General features: G+C 50.0%; 1 protein-coding gene and 1 long non-coding RNA gene across 4 annotated transcripts in view; one reads left to right on the top strand and one right to left on the bottom strand.

The window, feature by feature from the left end:
• Positions 1-17,365, top strand: part of ARHGAP19 (Rho GTPase activating protein 19) — a 58,586-nt gene that overhangs the window by 35,260 nt on the left and 5,961 nt on the right. For 2 of the 3 annotated variants that reach the window (XM_084635076.1, XM_084635078.1), the window contains exons 3-10: positions 8,941-9,021; positions 10,657-10,866; positions 11,254-11,480; positions 12,047-12,133; positions 13,751-13,816; positions 14,666-14,854; positions 15,073-15,171; positions 16,943-17,035. In XM_084635076.1, coding sequence (XP_084491202.1) covers positions 8,941-9,021; positions 10,657-10,866; positions 11,254-11,480; positions 12,047-12,133; positions 13,751-13,816; positions 14,666-14,854; positions 15,073-15,171; positions 16,943-17,035 — 1,052 coding nt within the window. The remainder of the gene's footprint in view (positions 1-8,940; positions 9,022-10,656; positions 10,867-11,253; positions 11,481-12,046; positions 12,134-13,750; positions 13,817-14,665; positions 14,855-15,072; positions 15,172-16,942; positions 17,036-17,365) is intronic. The other variant, XM_084635077.1, reaches the window with a different exon arrangement.
• LOC311524196 lies at positions 1,687-6,396 on the bottom strand. Its single transcript, XR_014712502.1, has 2 exons — positions 6,304-6,396; positions 1,687-3,644 (listed from the first exon to the last, which is right to left on the bottom strand). It is a non-coding gene; the product is annotated as an uncharacterized lncRNA (long non-coding RNA).

Below are 17,365 nucleotides of genomic sequence, written 5' to 3'. Positions count from 1 at the left end.
CAGCAAACCTTTGAGCTCCGACCCCGCCTCCAAAATGTAGGCTTGGTAGTCACCTAATTGGAATTGACATGAGCAATCAGTCAAAGAAGAAAAACCGGTTACCTACCTTTCCAATACCCACAAACCTACCCCTCTGTCAAAGCAAACCTCCAAGAAGGAACTGAGGTGGTGGCGGGTTGGCAGGGCCCTATATTTGGCGCCACAGAGGCGTGACTCCAGGGGATGCCTGGACCGACCCGATGGGTACTGCTAGGGGAAAAACCTTCTGGCTGCCATGCACGCGGCGCATGCACACCTAATTGGAATGGACGTTAGCAACATATCTTGAGGAACAACAGTTACGAAAGGTAGGCAACCATTTTTTTTAATGGCTTTCAGAACTGATGTCTCCACCAGCCCAGGTTCTATTAAGAATAGCCCGGAGAAGTTGACCTTTCTTGATACAATCTAGAAGTGTTTTCACAGTTATGCATCGCATCCATACTACAGCTGTTTTAGCAGGTGTTTCAGAGCTGCAATTCTAGGCTAGAGGGGAATTCTCTCTTAATGTTAAGATATCTAGCCTTTCCCTTTTTTAATCTCTCCGACGGAAGCTGTTCCATCCCCTCATCATCTTTGTTGCCCTGCTCCATATCTGTTCCAGTTCTAATCTATCTTCTTTGAGATAGGGCGACCAGAACGGCAGTATTCAAGGTGTGGGCGTGCCAGGGATTTATACAGCGGCATTATGATATTTTCTGTTTTATTATTTATCCCTTTCCTAATGATTTCTAACATTCTGTTAGGGTTTTTTTGACTGACACTGCACACTGAGCAGATGTTTTCAGCGAACTATCCACAATGATGCCAAGATCTCTTTCTTGAATGGTAACAGCTGATTTAGACCCCATCATTTTGCATGTACAGTTAGGATCATGTTTTCCAGTGTGCATTACTTTGCACTTATACACTTAGCCCTGGTCTACGCTACGAGTTTAGGTCAAATTTAGCAGCATTAGGTCGATTTAACCCTGCACATGTCCACATGACGAAGCCATTTTTGTCCATTTAAAGGCTCTTAAAATCAATTTTTATACTCCTCCCCGACAAGGGGATTTGCGCTAAAATCGACATCGCTGGGTCGAATTTGGGGTAGTGTGGATGCAATTTGATGGTACTTACCTCTGGGAGCTATCCCAGAGTGCTCCATTATGACCACTCTGGACAGCACTTTCAACTTAGATGCACTAGTCAGGTACACAGGAAAAGCCCCGGGAACTTTTGAATTTCATTTCCTGTTTGGCCAGCGTGGTGAGCTCATCAGCACAGGTGACCATGCAGTCCCAGAATCGCAAAAGAGTTTCAGCATAGGCTGAATGGGAGGTACTGGATCTGATCGCTGTATTGGGAGATGAATCCGTGCCATCAGAACTCCGTTCCAAAAGACGTATATATGCCAAAATCTCCAAGGGCAAATGTGAGGTGTTTACAATGCTCACAACTGCAGTGGTGATCGGAGTGGGCTCCTGCTTGCAAAGCTATGGCGTATGCGCGGGCAATCCAGGAAAAAGGGCGAGAAATGATTGTCTGCCATTGCTTTCACTGAGGGAGGGAGGGAGGGAATGGTCACTGACGACATGTACCCAAAACTACCTGCCGCTATCTTGTCCGTCAATTTTTTTTAATTAATAAAGAAAGAATGCATGGTTTCAAAACAATAGTTACTTTATTTCGAAGGGGGGGAGGGTGGTTGGCTTACAGGGAATTAAAATCAACAAAGGGGGCGGGTTTGCATCAAGGAGAAAAACACACAACTGTCACACTGTAGCCTGGCCAGTCATGAAACTGGTTTTCAAAGTCTCTGTGATGCGCCGCGTGCCTTGCTGTGCTCTTCTAATCAGTGTCTGGCTCCTCAAAATCGTACACCAGGCTATTTGCCTCAAACTCCCACCCCGCCATAAACTTACTCTTACACCCCCCCTTACTCTCACAGATAATATGGAGCACACAGCAATAACAATGGGAATATTGGTTTCGCTGAGGTCTGACCAACAGCGCCAGCGAGCTTTTAAACGTCCAAAGGCACATTTTACCACCATTCTGCACTTGCTCAGACGATAGTTGAACTGCTCCTTACTACTGCCAAGGCTTCATGAGCCATGGGAGCAAGGGATAGGCTGGGGTAGGTGTGACCGCGTGGTGCTGCCGGCTGGGAGAGCAGCCTGAGGCAGGTAAGCCTCCAGCTCACAGGAGCTCAGGATAGCAGAGTTGCAGCGGAAGAGGTGGAGCGAGCAAAACACCATTGATGAGGACAGCTAGCAGTCCTACTGTCCTGTCTGCTGCAGAGTTTCAGCGGAAGCGGTGGAGCCATTCACCACTGATGCGAAGGCACCCAGGAGCTGCTGCTGTGTGGCCAAGGCAAAAGAGCAAGAGCCCTGGAGCTGTTACATGTGGCATGTGCGGCTGCAGGATTCCTTCACCAGCGACAAAGGACAGGAATATGATGCACCTAAAATCTAAAAAGGCCCGCACATTTCCCAGAGTCACTATGCTTGATAACAGACCGTCAATGATTGCATTGGCTATTTGGATCACAGCAGCCCCCACAGTAGACTTGCCCGCAACAGCAGTGGTGACGGTGAGCTGAGCGGGCTCCTGCTTGCAGTGCTATGGCGTCTGCGCAGTTAACTCAGGAGAAAAGCCACAAAATGATTGTCTGCTGTTGCTTTCACGGAAGGAGGGAGGGAGCGGCGACTGATGATGTACCCAAAACCACCTGCGACAATGTTTTTGCCCCATCAGGCATTGGGAGCTTAACCCAGAATTCCAATGGGCGGTAGAGACTGTGGGAACTGTGGGATAGCTACCCACTGTGTACCACTCCGAAAGTTGACCCTAGCCACGGTACTGTGGACGCACTCCGCCAACTCAGTGCGCTTAGTGGGGACGAACACAATCGACTGTATAAAACTGCTTCCTAAAAAATAGACTTCTATAAAATCGACCTAATTTCATAGTGTAAACATACCCTTATTTAAGTGCCTAAGAATGGGATCATAGAATCATAGAATATTAGGGTTGGAAGAGACCTCAGGAGGTCATCTAGTCATATTTTGTCTCCTCCAAAGACTCCAAATTTTTAATCTTCCGTCCCCCACCTAAAGTTCTCTGGTGGTGGATATGGTGAACAAGTAGGGTAAGCAACACTACTCCGAGTCTACTCCATATGACAAAGACCAAAAGCACTTAGAACACTTTGCATGGAAGTCCTATTCATCAATGACCCTATAATTTTGGATTTCAAACTATCAGGCGGTCATGGCTAAATATAATTTCACAAACTATAATAAGTTTCTGGTCTTTATTGATCATCTTGAGGAACAGAGGAAACAATTTCTGGACATCATAATGGAGGGTCAGTTGTTAGCCAGGATGTCTCCAAGTGTCCTTGGATGCTGCAGACACTGGTGCCAGATCCATCTCTGTGGCGGTAGTTATGAGCAGTGCATCATGGTTCCAGCTCTCAGGGTTCCCAAGCATGGTTCAGAACACTGTTGAGGACCTCCCCTTCAATGGTTGAAAGTTGTTCTCAGAAACCATGGACAACTCTCTTCAAATGCTAAAAGATTCCAGGGCCATGTTAAGATCTCTGGGTATGTATACTCCTACGAATAAAAAATGATTTAATAGGTCACAAACTGCCCAGAGATCTTGCCCTGCTCTGTTCTCTGGGTTTGAGAGATCTACTGAATCCCCAAGGAAAAGACTTAAGTTCCAGAGGAAGAGGGCTGCTCATCCTCCTTCCACAAGTACCCAGTCATCATAGAAACAACAGTTTTGACACGACAGTTGAGGGTTCAAATCCTCCCACGCCTCTAGTTCAGCAACTGCAACCCTTTGCCCACCTCCCCCTTTTTCCATTTCCAACATGCTTGAAGACAGATCACTACAGATAAGGGGGTTATAGAGATCATAACATTAGACTACACCATCCTCTTTACATCCCTCCCTTCCACCCCCTTTCCCTGTCCCTATTTAGGGACCTTGCTCAAGAGCTTTTTCTGAGGCAAGAAATAGACTCTCTCTTTTGATTAGGAGCAATCATGCTGGTACTAAAACCTCACAAAGGAAATGGGTTCTATTTGATGTATTTCCTTGTGCGAAAGAAGGACAGAGGGTAGAGACTGATTTTGGATCTAACTCTACTAAACAATTCGTAAAGTTTCAAAAGTTCAGGATGGTGACTCTGGCAGCTATAATCGCTTCACTAGAGGTAAGAGAATGGTTTTTAGCCCTCAACCTATAAGATGCCTATTTCCATATAGCAATACATTCATCTCATAGAAAATACATACGCCTTAGGAACATTTTCAATACAAAGTACTTCCCTTCGGACTCTCCTAAGCCCCAAGGGTGTTCTCAAAGGTCCTAGTGGTAGAGGCCATTTACCTTCGTCGGGTGGCAATTTTAGTCTTCCGGTATCCTGAGGCCTGGCTGCTTAGGGGCTGATCTTACAAAGCAGTACTGTCATCAACTCAGGTGGCCCTTTCTCTTTGCCAGGAATTGGGTGTTCTGCTCAGTGTAAGAAAATCCACATTAACCCCAGTACAAAGAATATAGTTCAAAGGGGCATGCTAGGATTTGTTGACAGGGCCTACCTTCTCACGGACAGATTCATAGCTTTATCAAGTCTAATAGGACCATTCAAGGGAGTCTTTGAACCTCAGTAAAGAACTGTCTACAGCTCTTGGGTCATATGGTAGCTTGCACCTTTGTGACCAGTGATGCAAGACTACGCCTTGGTTGCTTTCAGGGCTGGCTCGGAACAATCTATTCATCAACCAGAGAGAGTTTGGACAAGCAAGTAGCTGTTCCCCTTCATGTAAAGCATTTCCAAGGGTGGTTGAAAAATCAACTCAGCGTCAGTGCAGGCATTCCTTTCATCTACCCAACTCCAACAACAACAGTGACAACTGATGCATCTCTGTTGGGATGGAGAACTCGCCTGAATACCCTCATGGCTCAGGGCAAATGGTCACCTCCGGAAACGAGTCTCCCCATTAACCTCTTGGAACTCAGGACAGTCAGGAATGCTTGCCTTCATTTCTTATCCCTCATTAGGGGCAAATCCATCGGGCTCGTGACGGACAATATGGCCTGCATGTTCTGTGTCAGCAAACAAGAAGAAGCAAGATTCCCCTCCCTGTGCACCAAAGCAATAATGTTGTGAATCTGGTGTATAGCCCATCAGATCCAAATTTCAGCCATCTACCTCCCTGGTGTTGAGAACCCCACAGCCGATACTCTCAGCAGGTGCTTCTCCCAGGATTAGGAATGGGAGCTGGACTCTCAAATTCTCCATGGTATATTCCAAAATTGGGGACTTCCAAAAATGAACCTCTGCTCTAACTCCAGGACAAGAAATGTCATCTGTTGTGCTCAAGTAGAGGTCTAGGCCGTCACGCTCTGGGGAACGCCTTTCTCCTATCTTGGATGAAGGGACTATTTTGTGCATTTCCTCCAACACTGCTAGTATTGAGAGAGATACACAAGATCAGACTCAACAAAGTCAGAATTATCCTTAAAATACCGATCTGGCCGAGACAAGCTTGGTATCCTGGCCTGCTTCACCTATGTGTCCACCCGATGATCAAACTTCTGATCATTCATGTGGAAAAATTGGAGAGAGTCCAGCGAAGGGCAACAAAAATGATTAGGGGACTGGAACACATGAGTTATGAGGAGAGGCTGAGGGAGCTGGGATTGTTTAGCCTGCAGAAGAGAAGAAGGAGGGGGGATTTGATAGCTGCTTTCAACTACCTGAAAGGGGGTTCCAAAGAGGATGGATCTAGATTGTTCTCAGTGGTAGCAGATGACAGAACGAGGAGTAATGGTCTCAAGTTGCAGTGGGGGAGGTTTAGGTTGGATATTAGGAAAAACTTTTTGACTAGGAGGGTGGTGAAACACTGGAATGCGTTACCTAGGGAGGTGGTGGAATCTCCTTCCTTAGAAGTTTTTAAGGCCCGGCTTGACAAAGCCCTGTCTGGGATGATTTAGTTGGGGATTGGTCCTGCTTTGGGCAGGGGGTTGGACTAGATGACCTCCTGAGGTCCCTTCCAACCCTGATATTCATAGAATCATAATCATATTCTATGATTCTATGATTCCTCAGCTCTTCCAAGATCCAGATCATTTACTTCACTCCAACCTAGGGGTCCTTCGCATCAGAGCATGGTTCCTCGATGGTTCGTGGGATTAGAATCTACCTGCTCTGTGAAAGTACAAGTGTTACTCAACAGTAGAAAGTAAAACTGAATTACTTACCTGCAGAAGTGGAACAGATTCAGCCACTGTTGTCAACACCACTGGCTTGTGTCTGAATCTTCATCACTTTCAGCTATCCTGGACTTACCTGTTGGACCTAAAGAAACCAGGGTCATCAATTAGCTCGATTAAGGTTCACATGGCTACAGTATCAGCTTTTCATCCTCCAGTAGAAGGGTTTTCTATATTTGCTCACCTATGTCTTCAAGGTTTATTAAGGGTTTGGGGAGCCTCTACGCTCAAGTTAAGGATCACTACTGCAACTTGGGACCTCAGACTAGTACTTAGATATCTCATGAGACTTGCCCAGTGTTCCAAGACTTATTCAAAATCAGCATTAGCGGTCCAGAGTGCTCGCTGGCCAGCTATTTAAACCTCTTGATTGCAGCTCTTGAGCTGCACCTGCTTTTTTACAAATATCAAACTTTAGTAGCTGCCTTTTAAAATCCTTCTTAGTTACTGTTGGAATGGAAAGTATTTCCTCATTCATCATCATCTTCTATGAATATATCAGCTGGCTTTTTCCCAAAAACAGAACAGAAATATTTATTGAATGCTTGTGCCATTCTTTCATTATTCAATACCATTGTTAGGATTTCTTTTGCTCCTAATATACTTTTAAAAGCCCTCCTTCTTATCGTTCTGAATTCTGCTGGCCATAGGTTTTTCCTTGTGTCTTTTTGATTCCCTTTTCAATTTTCTACCTTTCCTATCTTCCAATTTATATTCATTACTATCAACCTCTCCTTTTTTCCATTTGTTTATATATTGTTTTTTTTAAATGTATACTTGCTTTCACTTCACCCTTAACTCAAATTGTTTGTAGCCTCTTTGTCAGTGGTTGCTTTTGGAACATGTAATAAGATGTTCTTAGAGAGTGCCCAATTATTCACATTCACATTCTTTAATTTTTTCCTCCCAGTTGATTTGGCTCAATTGTTTTCAGCATTGTGAAATTGTCCCTTTTAAAGCACCAAGAGTGTGTGTGTGTGTGTTTATTTATTTCTATTTACTGGTTAAGACTTTTTTCTGTTTGCACATTGTAAATGTGATCAAGTCATGATCACTTGCACCAAAGCAACCACTAACTTTTAGTTCTGTGATCAATTCCCTTTGATCTATTAGACTGTCCTTGTTCACTAAGGATCTGATCCAGTTGCTGCGATAGCCAGTGGGCATTGGATCAGGCCCTTGGAGAACAGAGCATTCTTGTTATCTGTATGTGGTATTTCTCTGATGAACAAGGTTATTCACCAGCAACTCTCCCTTTGTTTGAAATTCTAGGCAGATTTCTGTCCTGTCTGTTGTTGACACTGTTCCACACTGGAAAGTCTCTCTTCAGATAGGAACAGTTTTCTGTCTTGGTTAAGCAAGAGGGTTAGGGTTGAATATGCTTCTCATCTAACACTTTCCTTCCATCCAGGCGTCTCCCTGTTCAGCCTGTGCGCATCATTTTTGCTCTGGTATTCGTGAGCCTGAGATGCTGAGCGGAGGCTTGGGTGCTCAGGCTGGCATCTTGCACCTGCATTTTGGCTGGTGCCCCCAAGTGACATAAGCAAACCCCAAGTGAGTGAGATGAGAGTCTCACTGTGATCATTGTGGAGACGCCACCCCTCCATATGGATCTACCTCCGAGCTCCCCATTTCTCCTGGTGATTTCCTTGTCTGCCTTTTGGCACTTTTCACTTCTATTTACACACGCAGGAGACCAGTTGGGGCAGGAGGCAAGGATTAATTTTATTTTGGCCACCCTGAAATGGAGCTTATAGAATGCCAGCAATGGGAGTTCTCCAGTCAGGCCACAGCTGCCCTCACCTTCAGTATTTGTTCCTTTGCCCCCCACCTCTCACGACTGCCCCCTGCACCTGCACCAGCCTCGCTTTCCCCAGGCACCCAGCAACATTCTCCTCTTCACTGTCAAATCAGCCACCCTGGGGAGTTGCTTACAAAATGAGAGTCCCTCGACAACGGTGCTTTAACGGGGCTTTAGCACTGGGGCACAGCCTGGGGGAATGGTGAAAATGGTTTGGTCCCATCCGCGCTGCGTTTGGGGACTGCTGTATTGTAACTGAGTCCCAAAGGGTTATTGAGCTGACAGTGTCGAGTTAAACAAGCCACAGTTGGGCCTTCTCTAGTCCCCTGCTTACCTGCATTAAAGCTCCACGTGGAAGCTCAGAATTGGAGGGGAAGCTGTGTTTTGTTTAACTTTCCTGCTCCAGGAGGGAGCCTGCTCCCAATGGGTCTGGTCTGTAGCTAACACATCCTGTAAGGTTGAAGTGTCCCTGGTCTGACATGGCTTTCCTCACGGGGGTTCAGTAATATGTTTTATTTAGAACATTGGTGAGAATCTGCAGTTGCATTGATATCAACAGCAAATTGATAAAAGCCCCTTGGAACACAGCCATTGCAAGGTAAAAGTATTTGGGGGTGCTTGTGATGTCAGAGGAGTAGGGTTCTCCTCTGACCTTTACCCCAACTCTCTTGGCCACTAGTTTCCCAGCAACAGAATCCCCTGCTGGAAATCCTGGTCTCACAGTAGACAAATGCCTGCTAAGCTCTGTGGCTCCTGCGCCCAGAGGTGCCATGCCTGAGTTGCTCCTGTCCCATGTGTGCTGACTGGATTGCTTTGTTCCCCAGATAAAGGGATGGTGTTTGGCTCCCCGCTGACCGAGGAGGGCATCGCCCAGGTCTCGCAGCTCATCGAATACCTGCACAAGCGTAAGTGACTCTCAGCTCTCTTGCCAGCTTGCCATTCCCAGGGTGCATCCTGCTGGGGCATCTGGGGTTGCTTTAGAATCATAGAATATCAGGAGTGGAAGGGACCTCAGGAGGTCATCTAGTCCAACCCCCTGCTCAAAGCAGGACCAATCCCCAACTAAATCATCCCAGACAGGGCTTTGTCAAGCCTGACCTTAAAAATATATAAGGAAGGAGATTCCACCACCTCCCTAGGTAACGCATTCCAGTGTTTCACCACCCTCCTAGTGAAAAAGTTTTTCCTAATATCCAATCTAAACCTCCTCCACTGCAACTTGAGACCATTACTCCTTGTTCTGTCATCTGCTACCACTGAGAACAGTCTAGAGCCATCCTCTTTGGAACCCCCTTTCAGATAGTTGAAAGCAGCGATCAAATCCCCGCTCGTTCTTCTCTTCTGCAGACTAAACAGTCCCAGTTCCCTCAGCCTCTCCTCATAAGTCATGTGTTCCAGTCCCCTAATAATTTTTGTTGCCCTCCGCTGGACTCTTTCCAATTTTTCCACATCCTTCGTGTAGTGTGGGGCCCAAAACTGGACACAGTACTCCAGATGAGGCCTCACCAATGTCGAATAGAGGGGAATGATCACGTCCCTCGATCTGCTGGCAATGCTCCTTCTTATACATCCCAAAATGCCATTGGCCTTCTTGGCAACAAGGGCACACTGTTGACTCATATCCAGCTTCTCGTCCACTGTCACCCCTAGGTCCTTTTCTGCAGAACTGCTGCCTAGCCATTCGGTCCCTAGTCTGTAGCGGTGCATGGGATTACTCCATCCTAAGTGCAGAACTCTGCACTTGTCCTTGTTGAACCACATCAGATTTCTTTTGGCCCAATCCTCTAATTTGTCTAGGTCCCTCTGTATCCTATTCCTACCCTCCAGCGTATCTACCACTCCTCCCAGTTTAGTGTCATCTGCAAACTTGCTGAGGGTGCAATCCACGCCATCCTCCAGATCATTAATGAAGATATTGAACAAAACCAGCACCAGGACCGACCCTTGGGGCACTCCACTTGATACCGGCTGCCAACTAGACATGAAGCCATTGATCATTACCCGTTGAGCCCGACAATCTAGCCAACTTTCTATCCATCTTATAGTCCATTCATCCAGCCCATACTTCTTTAACTTGCTGGCAAGAATACTGTGGGAGACCGTGTCAAAAGCTTTGCTAAAGTCAAGGAACAACACATCCACCGCTTTCCCCTCATCCACAGAGTCAGTTATCTCGTCATAGAAAGTAATTAGATTAGTCAGGCATGACTTGCCCTTGGTGAATCCTGTGCTTTGTGGCACAGGGCAGAACACTGGGCTCCAAACTTGAGCGTTTTGCTTGGATTATGTGCTGGTGCTGTGACCCAGAGTCACCTGTAGCAGCTCCTAGCCTGTCTCTCACCTCTCTGATTTTGCAAGCATTCCTTCTGCCAGAGCTGTAGGGCACATCCTGGGGCTGTATATAGCCCACTGAGTAAGGTTTTCTATATGGGATCCCGTACAGGTGGCTAGAAGAGAAATTGGGAGAGGGCTCCTTGTGTCAAAGGTCGGGAGCCCCCTCCTCACGGTGAGTGATCTCTTTCCCACTCCCTGCCGAGCAGATCTGCGAATGGAGGGCTTGTTTCGAGTGCCAGGGAACAGTCTCAGGCAGCAGACCCTGAAGGATGCCCTGAACAGCGGGTCTGATATTGACCTGGAATCGGGGGAGTTTCACTCCAATGATGTGGCCTCTCTGCTGAAGATGTTCCTGGGTGAATTACCAGAGCCCCTGCTGACACACAAGCACTTCCAAGCCCACCTCAAAATTGCAGGTGAGTAGGTAACGGGGGCAGTGATAGAAACGAGGAATGGGAGCTGAACGAGCCTCCTCGAGGGCAGCTTATGTCAATGGGCAACACACTGGAATGTTTGTCTCTTTTGGGAACTGGGTCTTCTGACAGGGGAGGGACCCAAAAGGTGAATAACCCCGAGGGTGTTTTTCCTGTGTACTTTTCAGCCCCATGGGCAGGAGTTAAACAGCATGTGGAGGGTTCCCGGGGGTGATGGAGCCAGGGTAGGCATGTCTGGAGAAGTACAATGTATAAGGGGGAGGGTTGATGGGGGTTGGAGGCGGTAACTGGTCAGTATGGACATAGCTTCCTAGTTACGGAGACCTGAGGGGCTCCAAATGGCTTCAGCTTCTACGCCCTGGCTTGCAGGCCTGATGCAGTTTGATGACAAGGGGAACAAGACCAGTACACCGGATAAGGAGCGGCAGATCGAAGCTCTGCAGCTGCTCTTCCTGATCCTCCCCCCGCCCAATCGCAACCTGCTTAAGCTGCTGCTGGACCTGCTCTACCAGACGGCCAAGAAACAGGACAAGAACAAGATGTCTGCCCACAACCTGGCTCTCATGTTTGCACCCCACATCCTGTGGCCCAGAAATGTAAGCAACACTTAGCAGCAGCTGGGTTATACTGCAGGGAAGAGCAGCGGAGCTGGGAGGGGCTCTGGATTACAACAATAGATGAGGCTGTGGGCCAGGACTGGAGGGTGCTGGCCAGGCTGTGTGGGGGACACAGGAGTGGGAGAGTGGGCTGGGCTGACAGTCAAGATTCAGGGGCCTTGGCAGAGCTGTGTTGGGAGATGCTGGTGCCATGGCTGCTGCCTGCCATAGGATTGACAGCCGTGTATATTGCTTCCTCTTTTTCAATACTTCTGAAAAGTCACCAAACTCCTGCTGTTCCTAAGAATTGCCTTGTGAGCGATGCATGTGGCCTGAGGGATGCACCGCAGCCCTTTCTCTGCAGGGCCACCTGTGCCTGCTGCTAAACTTCTGCTCTGAAGTGCAGGTGCCTGAGACTCTGGGCTGTCCTCCTGGCACAGGCTTTGGATCTGTGTCCAGTGCAATAGAGGCCTGAGCAGAGGGACAGGATCTTCCTGGAAAGTCAGCCAGCACACTCAGCCTCCTCCTCTTCTAATGCTCGTGCGTGGGCTTTGTCCCCTCTCCAGGTGACAGCAAACGACCTGCAGGAGAATATCACAAAGCTGAATGAGGGCATGGCCTTCATGATCAAACACTCGCAGAAACTCTTCAAGGTCAGTGCGCCCCATGGGGGCCTCGGACCCCTGATCTCCCTGTCGCTTCCACACACCCTTTCTGGAGGGGCTCTCAGGGTGCTGCGGCTGGCTGGTGACACTGCCTGTGCTCTCCTGAGAGGGGTAACCGAGAGGTGCCAAGCTAGTGACCCAGCAGAAGCGAAGTGCACAGGTCTGAGATGCCTGAACTTGGCCTCTTCCTCCTTTGGCTGGTTGAAAGCACGGGACAGAGTAACAGCACCCTCTGCAGGCCAGTTCAGGCACTGGCTTTGGCAGGCTCCGAAGCATGTTTGTTTCATAGGGGATGTTCACAAGGGCCATTTTTGGGGAACTTAGGGTCCCTATTTACGGGAGAACATCTCCTGGGGCTCTCCCGTGGCGAGTGCTGATAGGAGCTGAATCTGTATCCAGGTGGGATGTCCTCGGTCTCATAGATATTCATGCACATGGCGAAGCCTCTCCCAGGGCTGGGGCTGAGCTGGTAGGCTGTGACCAGAGGAGAGGCCCAGCTCTGCATGCTCCAGGTGCAGGGTGGGTTGGTGGGACATTGCTAAGGGGCTCTCTGCACCAGTCCAGGTCCTCTCGGGGAGGACCGAATTCATTTGCAGGGTAGGGTGTGTCTTGGCCATGCAGCACGCTCCTCAGTCATGCAAGGGTCTCCAAGGCCTGGGGCTGCCATTCTCAGCATGCCCGTTTTCTCTCTGCAAGGCCACACCGTCTCTAGGTGAGCAGTTCTTCTCTCTTAGTCAGGCTCTGGCTCTGACCCCAGCGACTGGGTCAGTTGTCAGACCCTTTTCGGGGTGTGCTGGGCTGGCCGCACTCTCTCGGTCCCGCCGGGGTTGGCTTCGTGTCTCAGCAGAAGTGCACTGTGCCGCTAGCTCCTGTGAGTCCAGAAAGAACAGGGGGACGCGGGCACCTCCGCGACGAGCCCATTTATTGAGCCTCAGCTCCCGTGAGCCGCAGCCCACTGCACCGGGTGCGCGCCGCGGGGACTGCAGCAGACTTTATACACACAGAGACCATGAAACAATACCCCCTCCCACCCCACTGTCCTGCTGAACTATCACCAGCGGGAGAGTGAGTCTGTGTGTGTATAGGGGTCGGGGGTGGGGGGGTGAGAGAACCTGGATTTGTGCAGGAAATGGCCCACCTTGATTATCATACACATTGTAGGGAGAGTGGTCACTTTGGATGGGCTATCACCAGCAGGAGAGTGAGTCTGTGTGTGTATGGGTGGGGGGGATGTGAGAAAACCTGGATTTGTGCTGGAAATGGCCCACCTGATGATCACTTTAGATAAGCTATTACCAGCAGGACAGTGGGGTGGGAGGAGGTATTGGTTCATATTCTCTGTGTATATATAAAGTCTGCTGCAGTTTCCACGATATGCATCTGATGAAGTGAGCTGTAGCTCACGAAAGCTCATGCTCAAATAAATGGGTTAGTCTCTAAGGTGCCACAAGTCCTCCTGTTCTTTCTGCGAATACAGACTAACATGGCTGTTACTCTGAAACCTGTGAGTCCAGAGGGGCCGGTGGGGTGTGCAGTGTGGTCCAGGGCCCAGGGGAAATGCCAGCTTTCGCCTGTGCTCACTGCCTACCTTCCCTCCCTGTCCAGGCTCCAGCATACGTTCGAGAATGTGCCAGGCTGCACTACCTGGGGTCCAGGGCGCACGCTTCAAAGGTGAGGACAGCAGATGAGTGGCTGCCCACGGGGAAGGGGCAGGTGCTGGGAGGAAAGCGTGTCACTCCCAAGAACAGGATCTGCCCAGAGAGTGGAGGGGGATTCAGAGTTAGCAGGTCCCTGGGAAAGCTGCCATGGGACCATGGCTCAGGATCACCCACGTGATGGCACTGGGGAAATCAGGACCTTTGCAGGAGGGAGGAGCTGGAGCATGAACACCATGGCAGCCCCCAGATCTAACACCAGGCCTATTATCTGTCCCCAGACGCAGTATGTGTAGTGACTAGATACTTCTTCGCTGGGCTGTCATGTTCAAACCAACCTGAGCAATTCACATTAACCACTGGGGTCAGGCCATTCTTGGTCCAGGGGCAGTACAGGCTGCTGCAGCAAGGGGGATCAGACCCTCCACTAGATGGGGAAAGAGAATTTCTCCCCTTGCTCTCCAGCAAACTAGCCCTTCCCCATCTAGCTGAAGGAACTGGAATGATGCGCTGAAGGGAGAGCTGCACCAAGTCCTTCTCGGCCTGGGGGAGCTGCTGCCCAATGGTGTCCAGGGGACAGGAAGAGCCAGGGGAAGTCACCTCACTGCCGCCCCCATGCTGGACACAGCTCTGATGGGTTTGTTAGTGGACCGTTGCTGCACAGCAATGGGAATGGGGTGTAACCAAGTCTTGCTCGGGAGCCGGCACAGCTGTTCCTGCGGGCCCTCAGACGCAATGGCTGGTTTGGGTTTTGTAACGAGTCATGTCGCTTTCTGGGATCACGGGCGCGCGCACGCTGTGGAGTGCAGCAGGCTGGCACTAGGGCAGGGAGTGACGTGGGAACATGACGTGGGAACTTTCCCAGGATGACCTGGATTTGCTGACATCTGCTGGGTCCAAGGAACTCCAGCCCCTGAAGTCTCAGAAGCGGAGCAGGCTGGATCCTTGCCACCGGGAGGAGACGCAGCAGCGCACGGAGGAGGCTCTGAAGGAGCTCTTCCACCACGTCCACAGCATGCCAGACTCTGCTAAGAAGAAAAAGCTCATCCGGCAGGTAGTGTTCAATGGGCAGGGGCTGGTCCGAGGGAGCACACCACTGGCTGCAGGCTCCCAGAGGCAGGGCTCGCCCACAAAGCCACCCACAGATCCTGAGCAGGCAGGGAGTTTGGGGTGCTGTGCCCTAGAGCTGAGCCGGGTAGCTGGGTGGGGTGACTGGAAGATAACATCATTGTTGGTTTACACCTAACATGCTGCCCTGCGTGTTCTCTCTAGTTTCATAAGCATCCCGGCACTCTCACCCCTGGGCCCGATGCACCGACACCCCCAGTACAGAGGCGCACCCGATCCCGCTCCTTTAGCGGCCTCATTAAGGTAACTGCAGCTCCCCGTCAGAGCGCTGTCTGTTGCGGGTCTCTGGCTGAAGTCCCTCTCTGGCCCTGCCTGCTGCCATCTCCAATGCTTCGGGGCAGCTCCTAAATCTCACAGGCCTGGCTCTTTGCAGTGTGTTGGGGTGGTCCGGCTTAGTGACGCCCCCTGCTCCGGTGCAGTGGTCGGAATAGTAAACCAAGTGTTGAGGTGCCTGAGGAAAGGGATAGCAAACAAAACGGAGACTATTCCAATCCTCTACATCAGCCCCAGGGCATACGCGTGTGCGTACGGGTCACCCTGGCTCCAGAACAGCCTAGAAGGGGCCCAGGAACAGGCGACAAGCTCTGGAGGGACTGAAAAGCCTGGAGTGGGTTACTGGAGAGAGGGGCCAGGAGAGGGATACGAAATACTGAATGGCGCAGAAAGAACAGACTGTGCTCTGGTTACCCTGCATAACGGGAGAGCAACGACGTTGGGAGACAGCACATGTAAATTATGGGGTCATCTAGTCCAAAGCATTTCTCAACCCTCTTGATAGCAGGGACTGGCTTGCTGCCTTCCTAACCTGTGTCAGGGAGATCTCCGGGGCCGGTGCCGGTCCACAAACTGGTCATTGAGAAACATTGAGCTAGTCTAACCCCTGGCCAAGAGGCAGGATTTGTGGTGTCTAACCCATCCCAGAGAGATGGCTCCAGCCTCCTTTGGAAACCTCCAGCAAAGGAGCTTCACGACCTCCCGAGGTATCTGTTCCATTGGTCTACTGCTCTTATAGTTAAGAAGTTTTTCCTGAGCTTTAATTTAAAAGTAAAACTGCTAAGACCTTTCTACACCATGCATAACCAGTTGGGGAACTCACTGCCCCGGCTGTCAGAGCTAGTAAGATATGGGATTAGCGGCTTCTCCTGATAATCAGCATGTCTGCAGGTTCGTGAGAAAGGGGAACGATAATGTCGGTGTGAGGATAGAAACAGGTGTTTCACACCTTCCTGTGGACAGCTTGTGTCAGCCACTGTCAGAGACAGGATATCAGGCTAAACGGGCCCATTCTGGTCTCAGGCCCAGTGTTTGTGCCCATGCAAAGTGAAGTGAGTGTCTTGCATCCTTCTGTGACAAAGTCAGTCTGATGGCTGCAAGAGAGTGGTGGAAGACAGTATGAGAATGATAAAGACCCTTTTTCCTACCAGCTGAGAAGGGGTTACCTCAGGTCATTTCAGGACACCTGAGTCCAATTAAGGGCTGCTGGAGACCTTTACAGACCCCTCCTCTGAGAGGGGTGAGAGAGGGAGAGGAGGGCTGAATGCCTGTTTAGGGGAAGGACTGACACCCCAGGGCCTACAACAGGACAACACCACCCCCCCCAGCGAGGGGGCAGGGAAAGGTTTGTGTTTGTAAATTGGTTTCTCTTTGTTTGATGGAGGAGCCCTCCTAGGGCCTGCCCCAAGGCATACCTCCAAAATCCTGATAAGTAAACCCAGCAGGGGAAGAAAAACATTGTCCGGAGTGTGGCTGCTTTACCCCAGGCCCCACCGCTGCCAGAGGGGGAAATGCTGGGAGGAGGTGCCCGGCCACACCTTCCTTTGAGCAAACCTTGTTAGGTCAGATTTCAAGTTGGTCCTGTTTGCAGGGAGTCTTTTGCTTCTTTTCCCAACATCCAGCTGCTGGCCATGTGAGGCTGTGATTTGAACCCAGAATCCTCATCCTATCCCAGCGCTCCCCTCCCTGCTTAAGGCCTCTCACAGCACTTACCAACAACCCTCTCTTTTTTCTAACTCAGCGGAGGATGCTGGGGAACCCGCTGATCTTGGAAAGGAAAAGCAGGGACTCCACACCAGAATCCGAGCGAGTCAGCAAAGAGAGCCTCCACCTGGTAAGAGCTGGGCCTGGGGACTTTGCTTCAACAGGGGCGTGTTGGCTGCGCTCTGCTGGAGTCTGGGCCTGTGGATGATCTGTCTGCAATCAGACACGAGGCCAGAAGATGCCATTCTGGGGACAGCCCTTTGTGCAACCCAAGGCTTGGGATGGAGACAGCCCTGGAGTTCAGTGCTGAGTCTCACCTGGGCGGAGCTCCTCTGGCTCTAGTTGTGCTGTGGAAGTTCTCTCCTGGCTTCTCTGCCCTCCGTAGTTTATCCCATTATATCAGCCTCGCTCTCACACTCCTCCTAAAGCTGCTTCTCCCACTTCACCATGATCTTTGCCA

Source organism: Lepidochelys olivacea (assembly GCF_965140295.1).
Source record: "Lepidochelys olivacea isolate rLepOli2 genome assembly, chromosome: 7".
NCBI lineage: Eukaryota > Metazoa > Chordata > Testudines > Cheloniidae > Lepidochelys > Lepidochelys olivacea.
Note: the sequence above shows the minus strand (reverse complement) of the source record. Positions and strands in the feature narration are given on the sequence as shown.